Genomic DNA, 21337 nt, shown 5'->3' on the forward strand with positions numbered 1-21337 from the left:
CCACGACCCGTTAGTTCTTTTCCTCACAATGCATATTGGGAGATGTAGTTCCGAGCTCTCCACGTGCCCGCTTTCCGAAGCATGCCGGGAAATGTAGTTTTTCCACTCCAGCTTTGTATCGCGGTTCCTGTCCCACGTTACTTCCCCAGGCGGGCATGAACGGAGCAGGAGAGCCCGATCCGGGCGGTGGGGGCTACAAGAGACGTTATAGAGCCTTAAAGAGGAGGCTCAAATTCCTGATTTATGTAAGCGGCAGGGAATTTCGGGGGAGGAGGGGGAATTGGTGCAGGCAGAAAGAAAGGGGATGGGTTGGAGGAGCAAATAATTTAAGAAGACCTTGGCATGGTGGGGGCGAGACTAATAAGGGGAGTTTACAAGAAAGAATAAATGATAAAAATCATAGTGACCGCATGCCTCCGAAACAGTTAAAGAGATCCTGTCATTTGAGGCAGGAAGGCAGCACGTGTGGATGTTGAATAAATTTAGGTGTGATTACAGGTAAGATGAGGGTGATCAGAGAGACAAGACCTTCTAGGACGGTGGATGTTATAAAAAGATTATTATTTTGCCCATGTGGTCCATAAGAAGGCAGTGGTGCGTGACATATTTAACGTAAATATAGGGTTTGGCGTTTCTCAACCATGGCAACTTAAGAATATGTGAACTTCAATTCCCAGAATTCCCCAGGTTGAGAAGCACTGCTCCAGAGGCTCAGGTTCTAACTGACCTAATTTGTTTTGTTGGGAGCAGCTCAGAAATAATTTGCCCTTGCCTTATTCTGGGATGTATTTTGGAGTTATCTGTCTCCATACAGCCTTAGTGGTCACTCATTCAGCAATTAGTCAGATCCAACTAACTTTAGTTTTTACAGGCCAGCGTGTAATATACACATCTACAATTTGTGACTGACTACTTTGCTGACCATCCTGGTAAACTAGTACTGTTTGTTCAGGTGTCACATATTAGGTGAACCCAGCAATTGTGTTATATTCACACCTTAAAAGTTGCTAAAGTTGAGAAACACTGAACTAACAGGTTATAGAATTTGAGGAGAGGGTTAGTCCCACAGGATGCCCATTTGGGTCATAGACCCTGCTTTCCAAACCACTATGATTGGGTTCACATAATATGCTAAGGCAAAATTAAGCAAACAACTTAGTGAAAGAAGAACTTTGTCTGTCAAATTAGGAGTAGTATAAAAGGGATGATAATACTAATCTGTCTTGCAGGTTGCTGGGATTAGCTGCCCCCCAAGGCCCCCCCAAATTTGAATTTATCTCCATTTAATTCAGCCAGTTAATATTATCACATTAAAGAGCTATTTTCTTAAAACAGAATTCTGCCTATAGAGGAATAATTCACAAAACAATACTGTAAAAAGCTAACATGAATAATTATATTGATGATGTAGATTGTCCTCAGTTTATGATTGGTTGCTTAGTGACTGAAGTTATGACAGGTGTTCCCAGAGATACTTATACACTGATTCAGTTTGTTGGGGGTTGTCACATGAGAGCATGTCGGGCAGTTGACCCACATTTATGACATTTGCAGCACCTATGGTTATATGACCATGTTTTATTATATTTTTGCCCGGACTGCCATTTACTTCCAGTTTTTGGCAAAAAATGGCCTATAACGAACAATGGATTTGCTTAATGCTTGCTGCAAAAAAGGTTGCAAAAACAAGCTGTTCACGTGGATGACCACATTATGACTCACAACCATAATGGGCATGGTCCATTATGGTTGTAAGTTGAGGACTACTTACAAGAGAGCCAATACAGCAATACAAAATCTAACCAAGGACTGAAACTTAAACAAGTAGCTGCAAATGTGCTTTTTTCACCAGAAGGCAACGACTATTTTTTTTTTTTTTTGAGAAGGAGGAAGAAAAAAATGTTTTACTTCCCATCCAAAAAGTTTCATCAGTTCTGTTGGGGTGTGTGTGTGTGTGTGTGTGTGTGTGTGTGTGGAGAGCAATTTGCTGCTATGTGGTGGCTCAGAAAAGCTGCAATTTTTACTGTGCCTATTTGCATGATTTTTATGGAGGGGGAGGATCAACCCCCAAAGAGGTAAAATGAACCAGGGGTGGGCACTGTCTGGGTTGACACCTGGCACTCGCTTAATCTTTTCAGATCCCAGATGTATGTGGAAAAGTGAAATAAAAGATATTGAAATGCTGGTTGTATGTTAAACATTTATTGATCTCCATTATTTGATATGAGGGAATGATGAATTTCTCCTACAAGGTACCATCTATTTTGTGACCCAGTGAGTTGCTACTTTTTACAGTTAAGGCAGCAAGGCTGAAAGGAATACAGGTAGTCCTTGACTCAACAATCACAGCTAGCCCAAAATTTCTATTGCTAAGCAAGACAGTTGTTAAATGTGTTTTGCCTCATTTTAGGTCCTTGCTTGGCACAGTTGTTGAGTGAATCCTGTGCAGTTGTTATGTAAGTAACAAGGTTGTTAAGTGAATCTGGCTTTCCCATTGACTCTGCTTATCAGAATGTCACAAAAGAGGATCACTTGACCCTGGGAGACTGCGACCGTCATGAATATGAGCCAGTTGCCAAGTATCTGAATTTTGATCATGTGACCAGGGGGTTGCTACAACAGTTGTAAATGTGAAAAACAGTCACCCGTCACTTTTTTTCACTTTTTTTGAATGATCATTAAACATATGGTTGTAAGTTGAGAACTATGTGTAATAGATTCTACCCGACATTAATTATATTATGCTTCTATTTATTAGAAGTCTGACAAGATGTGTTAAAGTTCCTAATCTATTTTCTTAAACATTTTAAAGTGTTATGTTACAAAGATTCAGAGATTTTAATGGCATTGTTTAAATCAGAGGTCTTCAAACTTGGCCCTTTTATGACTTGTGGACTTCAACTCCCAGAATTTCTCAGCCAGCATGCCTGGCTGAGGAATTCTGGGAGTTGAAGTCCACAAATCATAAAAGGGCCAAGTTTGAAGACCCCTGGTTTAGATTTTAGATTTAAATTTTAAGCCTGTAATGGGATCAGATATAAATAATGTCTCATTTTAAAATACGTACCTGTTGTTATTCCTCCTAGGATACTTAAAATGGTCTGGATATTTATTTAATAAACTACAGTATTTCCTTGCTCATGCTTAGCCTTTTTAAATCAATTCTCAGGAACAGGAATGTTTCCAAGAAGAGCTGAGAAAAGCACAAAGAAAACTCTTGAAAGTTTCACGGGATAAAAGGTAAGCTGATCTGATAAGGAAGGATAGAAGGTATGTGAAATGAGGCAAACCAAATTGCCAAGAGATCAATCAGAATCAGAATGTGGAGATGGAAAGACAGAATTAACACTCTTTCCCATTTACATCTGAAGTCTTTGATGGCTGGGTAGCAGCTTAATAATTTGAGTCAGAGGTAGAAGTAGTTGGTGCAGTACAGGGGTGTCCAATCTTGGCCACTTCAAGACCCATGGATTTCAACTCCCAGAATTCCCCAGCCAGTAATGGGTCTTAAAGTTGCCAAGATTGGACACCCTTGGTGTAGTGGTGGAATTCAGCTGGTTCACACCATTTCGGCAGAACCGATAGCTAATTTTTTGTTGCCCAGGCCCAGAATGGACTTCCGGAAGCGGCATCCACACAGAGAACCGGTTGTTCATATATTTGAATCCCACCACTGCCTTGGTGTAGTAGTTGAAGCCACTAGACTAGAAACTGGAAGGCTAGGAGTTCTAGTCCTGCTTTAGGACACAAAGTCAGCTGGGTGACCTTGGACCAGTCACTCAAGTGGCAGTGGCAAACCATGTCTGAAAGATGCTGCCAAAAAACCCCTTCATGGAATGGTCCAGGTAGCTACTGGTAGTCAAAACAGGCTTAAACACACAAAATGAAGCAACAAAATCTCAGCTGAAGTGACAATGTGTCTTTGAGATATATGCAGCTATCTAGTCTGGGCTTGGAAACCAAGTAAGATCAAATCTGTTAATATTTGCAATGGAGACTGTAAGGTCTTAGTAGCAAGCAAAGGGCCTGCAGCCAGATTGGTCCATTACAACAGGGGTCCCCAACCCCTGGTCCGTGGACCAGTACCTGGCCGCAGTATGCCAGCAACCGGTCTGCACAAACAAGGAAAGCCACAGGATGCAGGCAGCACACAAAATCACGCCCCTTCTAGTCCGTGGAAAAAGCTCTCTCCATGTAATTGGTTCCTGGTGCCCAAAAGGTTGGTGACCTCTGCATTACAGTATTACTGGACAGAGGTCAGCTGCTTTCTCTGTTGAGAGTTGAATCGCTCTGATTTAGTTGCAATGCCTAGCTTTGAATCTTGGACCTGCCATATAGAGTGTTTAAGTTGAAATTTACCGACTGCAGTTGCTATTTTTCTTCACATTCATGGCTTTGCTAGTGCAGGTAATCCTCGACCTAAATCATTTGTTTAACAACTGTCAGAGTTATAATGGCACTGAAAGAGTGCCTGGCAGCTGGTCCTTGCACTTATGATTGCTGCAGCATCCCTACGGTCACATTATCAAAATGTAGCTGCTTGGCAACCAGCATGTATTTATGATGGCTGCAGCCTCCCTGGGTCACATGACTATCATCTATGAATTTTACTTCAGTGGAGGAAGCTGGATTCACTTAACCACCCACAATTCATTTCGCAGGTGCAGTGATTTGCTTAACAACTGTGGTAAAAGTGTTGTAAAATCAGGTGTGAATCATTTAACAGTCGCCTTGTTTGCAATGGGAATTCTGCTCCCAGTTTTAGTTGTAAGTCGAGGACTTTCTGTATCTATCAATAATCTCTCTTATCAAGAGCTGTAGCTATGAACCTTGGCCTCTGAGCCACCACTTCCAGATTTTCCTGAGACTGCCAGGGAATACAGGTAGTCCTTCATTTACGACCATAATAGAGCCCAAAATTTATGTTGTTAAATTAGACATTTGTTAAGTGAATTTTGCCCCACAGTTGTTAAGTGAATCACTGCAGTTGTTAAGTTAGTAGCACAATTATTAAGTGAATTCTGGTTTCCCCATTGTCTTTGCTTGTCAGAAGGTCACAAAAGGGAATCACATGACCCGGGGACACTGCAACCATCATAACTACGAGTCAGTTGCCAAGCGTCCAAATTTTGATCACGTGACCACGGGGAGGCTGCATTGGTTGTAAGTGTGAAAAACAGTCATAAGTCACTTTTTTCAGTGCCATTGTAACTTTGAAGGTCACTAAACGAACTATAGTAAGTCAAGGATTACCTACACACATAGTGCTTGACTTACAACCACAATTGGGGCCAGAATTTCTGTTGAACAGTCATTAAATTAATGGTTGTAAGTCAAGAACTTATTTGTACCAGGCCGCAGCATAGGCTGGGAAATCAAAAAAAGACTTTGAACTAAACCTGACAAAGCACTTTCATTGTTGCTAAAAAAAACCCAACCCTCCATAGCCGTGCCACAAAGTCACCAGGAGTTGAGCCCGACTTGGGGAAGTTTTTACTTTGTACCAGATCTTCAAGGTTATTTAGTTTTTGGCCTTTTAATCTGTCTTCAGAATCAGAGCTGAATTCTAGGTACAAGAAATGCAAAAGAAAAAAAAAAAAGGAAGTGCTCAGAGTACAGGTAGCCCTTGATTTACGAGCACAATTGAGCCTAAAATTTCTGCTGTTAAGTGAGACATTGGTTAAGTGAATGTTGCCCCATTTTACAACTTTTCTTGCCACAGTTGTTAATCTGCATCAGTGCAGTTGATGCGTTACTAACCCGGTTGTTAAGTGAATCTGGCTTCCCCTTCGAGTTTGCTGGTCAAAAAGTCACATAATGTGATCACATGACCCTGGGACACAGCAAACGTCATAAATATGTACCAGTTGCCAAGCATCTGAATTTTGAGCACATGATCAGGATGCTGCAAAGGTTGCAACTGTGAAAAAGGGTCATAAGTCATATTTTTCAGTGCCGTTATAACTTCGAATGGTCATTAAATGAACTGTTGTAAGTCGAGGACTACCTGCATGCACAGAGATCTTTTTCTTTCCAAGAAATAATTGCAGCTCAATTCTGGATGCCTGTCCTGGAATAGAGGATGGCCCAGGATAATGGCAGATTTTTGGAGCCAGCTGAAAGCCTCGGTTTCTTCCTAACAATTAAGCATCAGATTGGGTCATTGCTTTTTTCTACCTGTTTCCTCCTTCTAGTTTCCTGCTTGATCGCCTGCTCCAGTATGAGAACGTGGATGAAGATTCCTCAGGTAAAGTGAGGCTCACAACCTCCGTTTGACGGGTCTGGGAGACAGGGGGGGATTTCCCCCCACTTTCTTTATATAGGGGCTTAATATTAATTTGGCTGTTGTGGATATAACTTCATCTATTCAGGAAGGAAGAGAATAAAACAATGACATGGCAGGATAAAATATTTCACATCAAATAAATAAATCTTAACTGAATCTGACATTCTTACAATCAGTTGTTGCTGTCTTTTAAACATAAATGTGGTCCATATTTCACAGAAAGTACCAAGGCACATTTTACCTGCTAATAGATATTATGGAATCAAACCAGGGCAAATCCACAGGGGTAGATTTTCCAATTCTGGCCTAAGATGGTATTAGTTAATAGTTAAATAATGTAGAAAATATCCTTGAATACCAGATAGTCCTCAACTTAACGACCACAGTTGCGCCCAAAATTTCTGTTGCTAATCGAGACAATTGTTAAGTGAGTTTTGCCCTATTTTATGACTTTCTTGACACAGTTGTTAAGTGAATCTGGCTTCCTCATTGACTTCGCTTGTCAGAAGGAAGCCAAAGGTGATCACGTGACCCCAGGATACTGCAACTATTATAAATATGACTCAGTTGCCAAATGTCTCAGTTTTGATGAGGTGATCATGGGGATGCTACAGTGGTCGTAAGTGTGAAAAATGGATATATCACTTTTTTCAGTGTTGTTGTAACTTTGAATAGTCACTAAATGAACTGTTGTGAGTTGCGGTCTGCCTGCATAGCTATTATATCTGCTTGGCATTTAAAAATTGCCTCAAGGTGTACTAGGCTCGTTGGTTCAACAAATAGTTGTGTTTTTAAAAATAGTGCAAGTGTATATAAGTAGTCCTCGCTTAACAACACCATCTGTGTTCAGAAACTAAGTGATGTAGTCGTAAATCAAAAAACCACATGACTGTGCTGCTTAGTGATGGCAGTTTTAGCAGTCCTGGTTGCTGTCATTATGTGAGGACTATACAGGTTGTTAAATGAGGGCCTCACGTGATGAGACCTCACCTCCTCCTGGCTTCGCATTGACTTTGATTGTGAGAAGCTGGAAGAAAAGGCTTCAAATCATGCTCATGTGACTGGGGATGCTTCAATATTGTAATTGTGACTGCAGTGGCTGTAAATACAAGGACCAGTTGTAAGTACTGCAGGTCGTGTCGTCGTATGTTTTGAATGGTTGCTGAACAAGTGGTCATTAAATGAGAACCCCTTGTGTAAGCAAGCATACAAATAGTTATCCATGGTTGTGGTTTAATCCTGAGCTTTCTCTGACTGATCCCTTTCTTTAAGTATGGATTACAACAGGGTTTCTCAACATTCAATTCTGGAAGTTGAAGTCCACTCCTCTTAAAGTTGTTAAGGTTGAGAAACCCTGGAGTACAACTTCCAAAATTACTAGCCCTATTAACTAGGGCAGGGGTAGGCAACGTTGGGTGTTTTATAACTCGTGGACTTCAACTCCCAGAATTCCTGAGCCAGCCTGGCTCAGCTTGGAAACCTCTCCCTTTTCCCTCAGCATGGCTGGCTCAGGAATTCTGGGAGTTGAAGTCCATGAGTCATAAAAGAGCCAAGGTTGCCTACACCTGCACTAGGGAAAACTAAATTCTAGCCTAGGAGAGTACATTGAAGTTGCTATTTCTCTTCATGGAGAAGGAAATTTATTTATATACAGATACACAAACCACTCTGTTGTTAATCTTTCTTGCTTGTTTTCCCCTCCTTTGAGCTAGTGTGAGTGGTCCCTCTTTTCCAGTTCTTCTGCACAGAGTGTCTTTTTCTATTGGCCCTTGTAAAAATTAAAATTTAATTGCTATATTCCTTGAGGATCCAGCTGCTGATTACTTGTTAATATTTGATTCCTCCAGGAAATGTTATTCTTAAGCACTTTTATTTCTCTATTATATTTTATATTTGGCTGACATTGGCTTTTTATTTTAATAGCCAATCGCCGGGGGAGTTTTTAGCTGCCCAGTGAAGCCTCCCTATTATACTAATTTATCTACATTTTTTTTTTTTTTGCTACTCAGGTCTATTGGTGATTTTGATTAGATTGGATAAATGACCCATGACATTCTTTATTTGAAAGCTGTCTCTGTAAAGATGAGTGGTTAGAAATTGAATGTTAAAGTTGTTTTGGAGATGTCTTCATTTTGTTGCAAATGGGTTTGTTGCGGTATCTCTGATAACCTCAGTTAAGAGAGTAAGCTGCTGGCAAAAAGTGAGATATAAATAAATTGGATGAGTGACTTGTTCCAAAACACAGTTTGACTGTTTAGAATTATGCAGATTGGAAGTGTAAATAAATGCAGATTTTGGTACCTGAGAATTCAGGCAGTATCACGGTTTACCTTAGGGAGGTGTATAGTTCAGTAAAAATGGTTGATAAGTGTTTGCTTCACGTGAAAGGTTAATACCACTTCACAGTGCTTTGGTAAGGCCACACTTGAATTAAGGCATCCAGTTTGGTCGCCACAATGTAAAAAAGATGTTGAGACTCTAGAAAGAGAAGAGCAACAAAGATGATTAGGGGGCTGGAGGATAAAACATATGAAAAACGGTTACTAGAATTGGATATGTTTAATATAATAAAGAGAAGGACTAGGGGTGATATGATAGGCATGTTCCAATATCTCAGGGGTTGCTACAAAGAAGAGGTGGTCAAGCTATTCTCCAAAGCACCTGAGGGCAGGACAAGAAGCAACAGGTGGAAACTGATCAAAGAGAGAAGCAACCTAGAACTAAAGAGGAATTTCTTGATGGTTAAAACAATTAATCAGTGGAACAACCTGCCTCCAGAAGTTGTGAAAGCTCCAACACTGGAAGTTTTTAAGAAAAGATTGGACAATAATTTATCTGAAATAGTATAGGGTTTCCTGCCTGAGCAGGGGGTTGGACTAGAAGACCTCCAAGGTCCCTTCCAACTCTGTTATTCTGTTATTCTGGATAGTTTGCAGAGCCAAGCTAAGAAAAGGTGGATTTCTATGCAAAGAAAGCTATATTTAGTGTCTGAAAAGGGATTCAATACAATAGTTAGTTCTCGACTTACAACCATTCATTTAGTGACCATTCAAAATTACAACAGCACTGAAAAACGTGACTTACAATTAGTCCTTACTCTTAAAACTGACACAGCATTCCTTGTGGTCACCCAATCATAATTTGCTTAGCATCTGGCATGTATTTGCAATAGTTGCAGTGTCCTGGGGTCGTGTGATCACCATTTATGACCTTCCAGCCGGCATCCAGCAAGCAAAGTCAATAAGTCAGATTTGCTTAAAAACCACCTGATTCATTTAACAACAGCAGTGATTCTCTTGTGGCAAAAGTCATAAAATTGGGTGCAATTCATTGAACAACTGCTTTGCTTAACAGTGGTAATTCTGGCATCATTTGTGGGTCGTAAGTCAAGGACTACCTGTATTTTGACCTTGAATCCAGAAAATTTGAGGAATTCTCTCTCAGTCATGAAAATCACTGAGGAGCCTAACCTGGACCAGATCACCTAACCAATCTCACCGGGAAACAATGTAAATGGCACCATTATATAAGCTCTATAATATCTGGCAGAAGTAGGTGGAGTGACTTTGTCTGATTTTATTTTTCCGGAATCAGATTCAGAAGCAACAGCTTCCTCAGATAACAGTGATGGAGAGATGCCGAAAGGGACGGAGCCTCAATCCCTCAAAAGGTGAGTATGTGATAGGCTTCAGGATGGAGATAAATGACTATTTGAGGCTAAAGGGGCTGTTCTCTTTAGCAGAGAAAAGGAGGTAGAATTTTTAGACATTTTCAACACACATCCAGAGTGACTTTCTTTATGCAGTGTTGTGGTGGTGGGGTGAAGTAGATGGTCTTGTGAGATTCAGACTAGGCCTACAGGATAAACCTGGCTGGGGAATCCTGGGAGTTGAAGTCCACCCATCTTCAAGTTGCCAAGATTGAGAAAAACTGGGCTAGAAACGATAAGATAGGTGGGATAACCTTCATTGTCACTTTTCTGTGTACACAATGGCACACATTAAAATGAAATTCCATACATACACACATACACACACACACACACACACAGTATACATATGTATATGTGTGTATGTGTATATACACACACACACACACATACATATATATATACACACAAATGTATACATACATATATAAATCACAGTCTATTTTGAATACATAGCGGAAAAAAGAACCGGTCATGGAGAGGATGTGTATCATCCCTGACAATACTGCAGACCCTGGTCAAGCAGCGCTTATACGCCATATCCTGGATAGAAGGAACTGAAGTACCAATAGTCTTTTCTGCTGTCCTCACCACTCTCTGCACCGCCTTCCTGTCTGAAGCAGTAATACTTCCAAACCACACAGTAATGCAATATGACAGGATGTTTTTATTTGCCCCGTTAAAGAGAGTGGTAAGGACAGGGGAAGGAAGATGTGTTCTTCTCATATGACGCAGAAAATGCAGGCGCTGCTGTGCCCGCTTCACCAGTGTCTCATAGTTGAGTGGCCAAGCTAACCTACTCGTTTGCTGCGCACCTAGAAACGTGATACTACCAACCACCTCTACAGCTGAATGAATAATACACAGAGGTGTACGGCTGTGCCTGCCTTTTTTGAAGATGATCCTCGTAGTAGGTGCATGGCTTTGCACAGTCGTGAGTTGACCTCTTTTGCAAGTCAAGAGACCTTTTTTGCCCACTGTCTTATTGAAAAAATACCTTTTAGCAGAGGGGTGTCAAACTGCCGGCCAGGGCTGGATGCATCATAGCAAAACTGCGCCCACCCCATTGTCGGCAATGGAAAAAAAGTTGCGATACGCTGTGACATGTCACGTGACATTGCGAGTTTGACACCCCTGTTTTAGCACAATGGGTGGTTCCCATGTATACAAGACAGGCTGATTCTATGGAGCACATTTTTGGCAGCTGTTCACCCCTGTCATCTCTTTCTGCTCACAGAAAACAAAGCCCCCAGTTTGGCAGTGCCTCATCACCATCCTCCTCAGGTCTTTCTCTGCAGCCAACATCTGGTTTTGGGCTTCCAGCTTCAGGGACATCATCGCCCTACTTAGCCTCAGTGAGTAATTCTGTCTCCACCTGGGTAATAAGGCTGAATAGATAGTTGTCCAAAGTGGGCCCTGAAGCTGGGAAAAGACTTAACAGAGATTGATGGTTCCCTAGCCTGATGTCCTTCGAGTATGTTGGATCAGATCTCTTCTTGCTTTGACTCTCTTAGTTTGAAATGTTGAAAGTTGTAATCTATTATAGATAGTCCTCAACTTACAACCAAAATTGAGCCCCACTGCTAAGCACTACAAAATTTATGTTGCTAAGCGAGACAGTTGTTAAGCGGGTTTTGCCCCATTTTACGACCTTTCTTGCCACAGTTGTTCAGTGAATCACTGCAGTTATTAAGTCAGTAACATGGTTGTTAAATGAATCTGACTTCCCTGTTAATTTTGCTTGTCAGAAAGTCACAAAAGTAGATCATATAACCACGGGACGCTGCAACTGTCATAAATATGAACCAGTTATCAAGCATCTAAATGTAAATCACGTGACTGTGAGGATGCTGCAACAGTCAGAAGTGTGAAAAACAGGCATGTCACTTTTTTCAGTGCTGTTGTAACTTTGAATGGTTATTAAATGAAAGATGATAAATTAAGGACTGCCTGTACAAGAAATTAAGTCAGATAGTAAAGAGAATTCTCAGCCATTGTTTTCCTCAGTTTTCCTAGACCAGGGGTAGGCAACCATGGCTCTTTTATGACTCGTGGACTTCAACTCCCAGAATCCCTGAGCCAGCCATGCTGAGGGGAAAGGGAGAGGTTTCCAAGCTGAGCCATGGTGGCTCAGAATTCTGGGAGTTGAAGTCCATGAGTCATAAAAGAGCCAAGGTTGCCTACCCCTGTTCTAGACCTAGACTAAGGTACCACATTTGAAATAAAGGGAGATTTTTGTGAGTGCAATGCTCAGCATGGTTGTGTTGGAGTGGGACTGCTGACTGTTGCTAAATACCCCAAACCCCAATACTACAAATCTAATAGTTCTGTTCCATAATACACACCCCCAAAGGGCACCTTAATATCAAGAAAAGATTTATTGAATGCTTGAGTTTGCCCAGTGTGCTTCCTTCCCTTAGTTATTGCATTAACTTATGTTTTTATTTGCACAAATCATTGAAATGGAAAAAAAACAAAGTGGGTTGAGCATACATAGCACTCTAAGCCAGAAGCCTACTTCCCACAACCATGGTTAGTATGTTTTACAATTGCCGGTGCTGGGACTCTACTAGTTCTACTTGTCCTGCTAACCCAGGGTTAGGCAACTTTGGCTCTTTTATGACTCGTGGACATCAACTCCCAGAATTCCTGAGCCAGCCATGCTGAGGGGAAAGGGAGAGGTTTCCATGCTGAGCCGTGCTGGCTCAGGAATTCTGGGAGCTGAAGTCCATGAGTCATAAAAGAACCAAGGTTGCCTACCCCTGTGCTAACCCAACTGATATTAGTATCACAAGGCTTTGGCTTCATCCCATGTTTTCCTCCTTAGCTTGGTTTCCATGTCACTTCCATTTCACCTCATTATTTCCAAGTGCTTAGTGCTGAATATAGGCATAAAAATTAGGCCTCCATTTATCTTAAGTCAATGGTAATTGGATGCCTGGAAGAACACAGCACATGATTCTAATACATTTGGATATAAACTGCTTTTTTTTTAAAAAAAAATGCCTAAATGAAGAGCTGTAAGTCGTTTCTGCATCCCTGGTTCCCTTCCCAAGCACTGGAAAGATTTAAATTTTGAACTTTTTTGGACTGAGCGCATTTCATGTTTCTGCTATCCTGGATCATCTGGAGGCTGCAGGGAGACATCTAATCTTAAATGGGAAGAATGACACAGTGATGATTTTTCTCACACAAAAGACCCTGAGATACGTTGCAGTATGTCAATCCTACTTTTACCTGGTTTTTCAGCCTTGGCAATCTTGGCATGCTGGCTGGGGAATTCTGGGAGTTGAAGTCCATACAACTTAAATTGACAGTTGAAAAACACTGTTTTTGCACTAAAGGGATGTCATTTAGTTCTGCTACACTCAAGTGTACATAAAGCATAGTTGTTATATGATGTCCAGTTAAGTCCATGTAGTTCCTTAGCTTCTTTAAAAAGAGGCCATACTAAATTTCTTAGAAACATTCTCCAAACTTCTTGCTGTGTCTCAAATGGAGTTCTTCCACTGTAGGCCAGCCTGAGTTAAATCAAGACCAATATTTGATTATATTTTTACACACTGGGGCAAAATATGATTTGTCTGTATAGGGTCCTTACTGGTAGTTTTGATTCATCCTGGCCTAAAGCAATAGATTAAAAAAAATGGAACTCTTTGGGCTTTCCTTAACTCTCTGCACTTAGTCAAATGTGTGCAACAATGGATTTAATGACTTAGGATGTTAATATTTAGTTAGATCTGGGTCTCTTCCAAGGATCTATTTCAGATTAGCTCCTTCTTTAACCAAATTAGAATCCTTAAATGTAGAAGGGCATTTAAGTTCCCTGGTACAATTGAAAGTCTGTCCTAAGTGGTCTTAGGTGAATACAAGGGCATCTCTTTTAAATTAAAAGTTTGCCCATGCACCAAAGGAGTCTTTGAAGCCATGAAATATGTCTTCTTATATTACCTATTTTTTGCTAGTACACATTCAGGTTGACAACCCCACATCTCAGCAATTTTCCCAGTCATTCTGACTGGTTGTATTCACATTTTTGTTTTACTTTCAAGTCCATGTAATTCTGTTATGTAATTAGGTTAAGTGTGGCTAAGTTTAGTTATGTCATATATGAAAGCTGGCTGACTGATACATTTAGTTAATTTTATGATTTGTGCTGACCCGTATGCATTCCCTCTGAAATTGACTGAAACTGAATCAATTCATCATCTTGGCTAGGGATCTGAAGCCCTGGGTGGCCCACATAGTATAAATCGGATGCACATATGTAGAGAATGAGAGTCTGAGCAAGATGCTGGTGTTAATCTGTCTTGTGGAATGTATTTGTGGATTTATAGTTTCTCAGAAAAAAAGATGACCCTGGAGAACTATTTCCACAAGTGGTTAAAAAGAGGGCACCAACCAATCCAAGCATTTGGAAGGGTTTCCGTTTTAGGCATTGTACTATTGAGGGAACAACTTAATTAAGGAACCAGATTTGAATTTTTTTTTTAAATTTACTTACTTACCTATTTATTTATTCTATCTATCTATCTATCTATCTATCTATCTATCTATCTATCTATCTATCTATCTATCTATCTATTTTCCAGTCCGAAAAAAGAGAAAATATAATATTTAGAATTAGTGTAATAATCTAAACAAAGAAAACTGAGTGACTATATAAGGAATATAGAAACTGTATAAGAAATATAAGGCTAATGTGGAGAATTGGGAGAACTGTGGATTCTTTGGAAGGATCCAGTTGGGTTGTGAAAGAGGGAAAAAATGGGTTATGTTATATTTTTCCAACTTGGCACCATCCAAATTTTATCGTGCTCATCATCCTCACCAATACCCATGTTGGCTGTCTGTGATGACAATGTCAATCATCTGAAGGGGCCCAGTGGGACTGCCAGTAGATTGGTCCTTGCTGGTGTGAAGAATAACACTTGGCCTTCCCTAGCTTGATATCCTCCAGATGTGTTCGGATCAGTTTTAATACAACTCTCCCCAACTGGGGAGAATCACCTGCTCATCATTCATATTTTGATTTTTTTTTTTATTCCATCTCTTCCCTCTTGCCATTCCTTTCCCACCCAGCTGAATTCACCCACTTATGCTCCCTTCCCCTCTGACTACTTGACCCTGGGGCCTGAACCTGTTCCCCCCCAGCCTGACAGCAACGCTACTCGCTCTGCCCGGCGGCCAGCAAGGCCCCACACGCTCAAGGTACCTCAAGGAGGGTAGTGGGGGTGGATGGAGATGAGGGCTGTCTGTTTATATAATATATGCAGTCTTGCTTTAGGGGGCATGCTGGCTGTGGAATCTATAGCGCTGGATTAAATTCACAACCGCATTCACATTTTGGTGGGTGGGGGTGACATGAATATGCAAGAATGGATGTGTTTCAGCTTACAGACAGACACTGAAAAACTTTTTTGTTCTTAGGGAAGTTGCCCTGATTGAGTGGGGTGAATAAGCCATGATAAAAGAAGCGATGCAGCTATGCTTCAAACTTCAAATTAACTTTGAACCCTTGTGCTGTCGTGGTTTGAGGCTTCTATGAAATGTTCTGTGAATAATACTGCATATGCCTACAGCAGATATTCACTCATCCAAACTCGCTTTTGATTCTCGTGCTTTGGGCTACAGTCATAAAAAGTTTCTAGATGAAAACGGAGCTGTTGTCGGGTTTCAGGGGTTTCTAAGACGTTCAGCATTACATTGTGAGAGAAGAATCTTATTGATTTATGGAATTTTTTTTTACTGTGCCTTGCATCTTTGTGACTGGGCTCACAGATACCAGGATATGTTTGTGTAATATGGTATATTAAACCTGCATTAACTGGTCCATAGAGTAAAGTAAGGCAGGGAACTCAGTTGTGAAGCCAGGAGCTGTAGAGGTGTTGGTAATGGTAACATGGTCACTCAGATTGCAGGGTGCACAACTGTTCTGCCCCTTGGGGAAGATTTCAGGGGCATTTGGCCCTAAAGCACCCGTTTTACCCCTTAAGCCCATAGCTGTTGAAAAATGGTGGGAGAATTGTTGGCGCTGCACATTCTTGGAATGTTCTTGAGGGACAAGGTGGATCTCATGTGGTTTGTGGGTTGTGAATGACTCAAACCTATGTTTAAGACTAGCGTCCCTAAACTTGGCACCTTTAAGACTTGTGGGGGTCAACTCCCAGAATTCCCCAGCTGGCCATGCTTGGAGATCCCTAGTATGAGATCACCTGCTTGATTGGCTAGGGAATTCTGGGAGTTGAAGTCCACAAATCTTAAAGGTCCAAGTCTGGGGATCCCTGGCTTAAGTCATGAACCACACTTAACAGATGCCAATGGTTGCATTTGGACGAAGAACCAAAGTGTCCTTATGGGACCGTGACAGGAAGTGAGCAGGAGGAGGAAGGAAGAAAAAAGCCACAGGATTCAACATCCCTCTTAGTTTTTCTCTCTTCTTCCCATCTGCAGCTCCCGTTGCCCCCAGCCTCCCACTCGGACTGTTCCCCTGTCGTGGTGGGATTGCCATTCCCTTCGCCCAGAGGGACTCCCAAGCTGCCACCCCCCACAATCCTCAGCACGGTGCCCCACCAGATGTTCAGTGACGCAGGGGAGGGAAGCGGCGAAGACCCCCTGGATGGTGACGACGAGCTGGTCATCGACATCCCTGAGTGATCGTGGCAAAGCAGGCGGGTCATTTGAAAGGACACAGGCCTCTTGGTTGTGTGTGAGGGAGATGGTGCCCCTCCATTTTATTTTGTTTTATTTCTTTGTTTACAGACTCGGGGGAGGGGGAAACATGCAAAACAGTTAATAAAAGGGATTTTGTTTTTGTATTAAAAGCATCCAGTTGCGATTTCTACACTCTTATGTTCCTTTTCCTCTCCTGAAATCCTTGGTCTACTGTTTGGTGAGATGTTTCCTGACCCTGTTGTGTAACATGCCATCATTTACACACTGGTAAAGAAAAATCTGCTTGAAATAATTAACATCTATTGACGAGGTAGAGCAAATCTCTCTTTTGCTGCAAAAGAAAAGAAAAGATTCTAAAAAAAAAATAAGTGCTTCAAATCTACAGGTGGGTCCTCGACTTACAACCATTCCTTTAGTGACCGTTCAAAAGTTACAATGGCATTGAAAAAAACGACTTACAATTGGTCCTTGAGCTTAAAACCATCACAATGCCCCCAGAGTCATGTGATTAGAATTTGTAACTTTCCTGGTTGGCTTCCAACAAGCAATAGGGAAGCCAGATTCGCTTAACAACTGTGTGATTCGCTTAATGACCGTGGGGATTTTCTTAACACCTGCAGCAAAAAAGGTAAAATTAGGCACAACTTGCCTAACTACTTCACTTAGTGACAGATGTTCCAGGCCGAATTGTTGTAAGTTGCGGACTACCCATAGTCCAGGTTGGAAGAGAGAGAGAGAGAGCAATAACTAGGAGTTTTTCTACTGCACATGTAAACGTTTGACATCTATCACTGCTTCTCACCCAAATTAAGTGCAGTTTAATCTTCCAAATGTTTGCAACTGTTTTTAGCTGAGCTGAAAACATCCCCTCTTTTGTAACTGCATTTTTCGGTTATTTTAGCAGATGGTTTCTCCAAAAGCTGTGCTCGCTGCAGTGCTTCATTGTTTTTGCTACAGATTTATTTTTTTTTTTTTTTAGTGCTGGTAGGAATACAGTAAGAAAGAGTCCTATAGTAAAAATTGTAAAGATAAAAGAAGAATCCTTTTATCAGTCTGAAAGAAGAGAATATTTTTCAGGCATGGGTGAATCAGCTTTAAGAGAAAAGAAAGAGCTCATTTTACTTGGCTGTGAAATAATTGTGTATAAACACTGATGGAAGACACTACCTCTCTTTCAGCGTTGATTCACCTCTTACAAAGCAAACAGATTTGTCACTTGAGTACTGCTTGTCTCTTGGTGAACAGCTATGCTGCTCAGAGAGGAAGTGAGTGGTTTTAATTGAGGGGGTCCAAGATATTTTTGGTCCCTCTGGAAGAAAATTCAAATGGTAATTCTCCCCCACCCTCCCGCTCACATAGTGATTAAAATAAGAATAAGGTAGATGGAAATTTCTGCATTTAACATTAATTTCCGCTTGGTTGTCTGTTCAGGCTAAAAGGAAGGCAAAATCTACTCTGTACATGTGTCAGGCCCTTCACACTTGCTAGCTTTAACAAACCCCTTCCCCAATCCAGGTTAGGACTGGCCCAAGTCTGTTCTGTAAACATATGATGGCCAACCTAGCCATGTTTACATTCTAAATTAGGAACATCTAAAAAGGCACAATTACAAGCAATTCCAGAGAGAGAAAAGTGGCAGATATTGAGAAAACCATGTGGCTGCACAGCAAATGACATTGGAAAAGTTGCTGAACATTTTAGGAATAAAGGGGGAATTATAGAAAAGCTCTAAGAAGAACGTTATATAGTCCAGAAATGTAAGTGAATCGTGGAGATTGCATTAGGAGAAGGAGAAAGAAATAATGGGCTTGCCACTTGATTGGTTAAAAAATACCTGCCCAATCCTTGTTTATCTGAAGCAAAGTTACAGAAAACTTTGCTTTAAGTAACACAAGTCCTACTCAAGATTGATACAGAGGATGAGAACATTTCTAGCTTAATTCTGTGGGCTAGATGAATTGCCCATTAAGGTGTTCTCTGAACTGCTTTGCAAAACCACAGGGTGTAATTGTGGTGTCAGGACAGGAGATGCATAGAAAGAAAATGGGGGGGAAATGACCAGTTTGCTGGAACAATATCAGGAACACAGTAAAACATAATAAAAGAGGCTCTAGGCCTCCTGAGAAGCATGTCAAATATGACTGGTTCATACTCATCTTAATTATTTTTCCCAGTTTACTACTTTAATGGCACTTGGGAATTCTGTGATTGGTCCCCTATTGTGTTTAGATTGGCAAACGTATTCAGCGTGTGTGAGCTCCCACTGTTCGGTGCATTCAAGGCTGGGAAACTTCAAAAATCTCCTGTAAAGCACAGACATGAGATATGATGCTGCCGATTCTAACCATGTTTATTAATGGCAATGACAAAAATGATAAAATTCTTAATAAACTTGCAAGTCTTATAAAACTGGAAAAGATAGTTAACTCTCCTGAATGATAGGATTAAAACTCAGTGGAAAAATGCTCTGAAACTACGAAAATGAAATTCAAAGAGACTAATGCAAATTATTTGCTATAAAACAAAAATGAAAAAAAAAAGGATTTATAGGAAGGAGATTCATGGTACAAATAAAAGTGAGAAGTATCTGTAATGGTGCACCAGTTAAGCCTGAGGTAGCACTTTAAAGGGGGTGCAAGAAAAGGCCATATGAATTTCAAATATGTTGGTAGACTTATATTTCCCCCCAAATTGCTCTCCTTTATTCTGCATTCATCCATGTCCTATTCTAAAGCTCTATCTTTACCCTCCTTTCAGATTTGACATTTTGGTTTCCCTCTCCCCATCTCTCAGCTTGCCCAGAATCTTTTCAGATTCGAATATTTTGTAAATTGAAGGAAAAAGCAGAGCACTGAACTTAAAGCAAATAAAGAGGACAATGTTCGTTTCTTTGACCCTCTTTTAGAAATAATAGGATGAAAGGGATGAAAGAGGATTGCTTTACACAGAAATCAAAAGGATGCATAGCATGAACCAATATGCATCTGAAGACAGCGACTTAATTAGAAGAACTGAGCCATATGGAAAATCAATGCGGATGCCCCCCCTTTTTTATGGTGCAGAAATACTACAGTAACTGCTTCTGATATTTCTAAGGTAAGAGGAACAGGAGCCCATGTGGAAAATAAGAAAAAAAATAATATTGGGGACTTTTAAAATGAAATTACTTCATCCTTTTGACTGGTTTGTTGCTTTTGAAAAATTAAAAAAATATGTTTTGCAGCCAGCAATGAGTTGTACAAAAGTAGAAGCGTTTCACAACCACTCTTAGGTTACAAGATGAGAAAGAAGAGCGGGGGGGGGGAGGGAGAGAAAGACAGGAAGGAAAGAGGGATTCGTTTTTTGACTTCACCCATCTGATGCTCGCTTGGGACATGTAGCAATTCCAATGCCTCCTGCTCTTCTCGGCTCTCCAGCTCTTCTGCATCTGCCCCGAATCCCCCACGCATGGCCTTCTGTCTACAGTAAGTGCCTCCCTAGAGCATAGCATAAATGGTCCCCCACGACAAGTAGTTTTGAAACGTGCAAACGTTCTCGTGCAAAAGAGGGGCCTCTGGGTGCTGGGCCCCTCCAGTTGGTTTTTGGCAGGCAGGCAAAATAGAAGGGTGCAGTTCTGTGGGGATCACGGGGGCCTCAAGGGCCAAAGGTGGAGGATTCTGGGAGCTCGTTGGTGAGGGTGTGCCAATGTTCCAGGCGGCAGTCGGAGGTCTGGAGGCATGAGAGCCAGTGTTGCCGGCACTCCCCACTGGCCCCTAATCCCAGGGTCACCCCACCTGCAACGAGACAAGAAGTACTTGCAGTTTCCAAGCTGCTGGCTGTGGAGCTGACCTTTTCCTAGTCCTGTCATCGGGCAGAATCTCCCACCCCTTGCAATAAGATGTTTGTATACAATGGAGGAGGCTATGAAGTTTGTAAATCTCACCCTCAAATTCTCTTGAGATGTTCTGGATATTCTTTTTTTTAAAAAAATTGTGCGTCTGCAAATGCACTCTCTAGTCAACTATTGGCTCTCCAGCTATTGGTAGGAAACATCCAGTAGAAAAGAATATTTAGTTGCTCAAGGTGGAATTGTGGAGTTCTTGGTGACCCAGCAGCTTGGTTATTTGCTTGCAGATGTGTCATTACCCAGCTAAGTAACATCATCAGATGATATTTTACCCAACTAGATAACATCAGGTGAAATCAGATGAGGTTACCTAGTTGGGTAATGAACTGTCTGCAAGCAAGCAGTCAAGCTTAGAGAGTGTCAAGAATCTCCATTGTAAGACATCCTTTCTGTGACATTCTCCTATCTTACTACTAATGTAACTGTTATGACTTCCCCTTCAGCATCTTGAGAAGAATGCTGGGAACTTTCTGAATGGGCAAGATGCCTGGCTATCGTTGTAGACCAATAAAGAAGACTATTTGTAGCTCAGGGGGGTCCTTGGTGCTCTCTAAACTTGGTTATTTTTTTGCAGACGTTTCACTGCCCAAACTAGGTAATGTCACCAGTGCTACCCATCATCAACATCATCAGGCAACATTGCTGATATTAGCTACTTTGTGTAATGAAACTTCTGCAAGAAAACAACCCAGCTCAAGAGAGCACCAAGGATCCCTCATATCCTTGTAGAATTAAGCCCCAGGAGTTCAATCCAGATTAACACACCTAGCATCTCCTAAGA

At 41.2% G+C, this 21337-nt stretch overlaps 2 protein-coding genes across 7 annotated transcripts in view; one reads left to right on the plus strand and one right to left on the minus strand.

Moving 5' to 3' along the window:
• Positions 1 to 102: 102 nt before the first annotated feature.
• On the plus strand, positions 103 to 17009 carry INO80E (INO80 complex subunit E). Of its 2 annotated transcripts, XM_039330348.1 has the most exons (7): positions 103 to 245; positions 3170 to 3240; positions 6195 to 6247; positions 9881 to 9956; positions 11233 to 11350; positions 15078 to 15206; positions 16449 to 17009. In XM_039330348.1, the coding sequence occupies exons 1-7, from the start codon at positions 156 to 158 to the stop codon at positions 16650 to 16652; spliced, it is 741 nt and encodes a 246-aa protein (XP_039186282.1). In that variant the 5' UTR covers positions 103 to 155; the 3' UTR covers positions 16653 to 17009. The 2 variants fall into 2 exon arrangements, with proteins under 2 accessions (XP_039186282.1, XP_039186283.1); XM_039330349.1 differs by lacking the exon at positions 15078 to 15206.
• DOC2A (double C2 domain alpha) overlaps positions 16747 to 21337 on the minus strand; it is a 28584-nt gene continuing 23993 nt past the window's right edge. For all 5 annotated transcript variants that reach the window (XM_039330344.1, XM_039330346.1, XM_039330345.1 and 2 more), the window contains one exon: positions 16747 to 20443. In XM_039330344.1, coding sequence (XP_039186278.1) covers positions 20304 to 20443 — 140 coding nt within the window. In that variant the 3' untranslated portion in view covers positions 16747 to 20303. The remainder of the gene's footprint in view (positions 20444 to 21337) is intronic.

The sequence above is a fragment of the Crotalus tigris genome, unplaced genomic scaffold (genome assembly GCF_016545835.1).
Source record: "Crotalus tigris isolate CLP2741 ecotype Arizona unplaced genomic scaffold, ASM1654583v1 scf7180000024427.8105951120:4207309, whole genome shotgun sequence".
Lineage (NCBI taxonomy): Eukaryota > Metazoa > Chordata > Lepidosauria > Squamata > Viperidae > Crotalus > Crotalus tigris.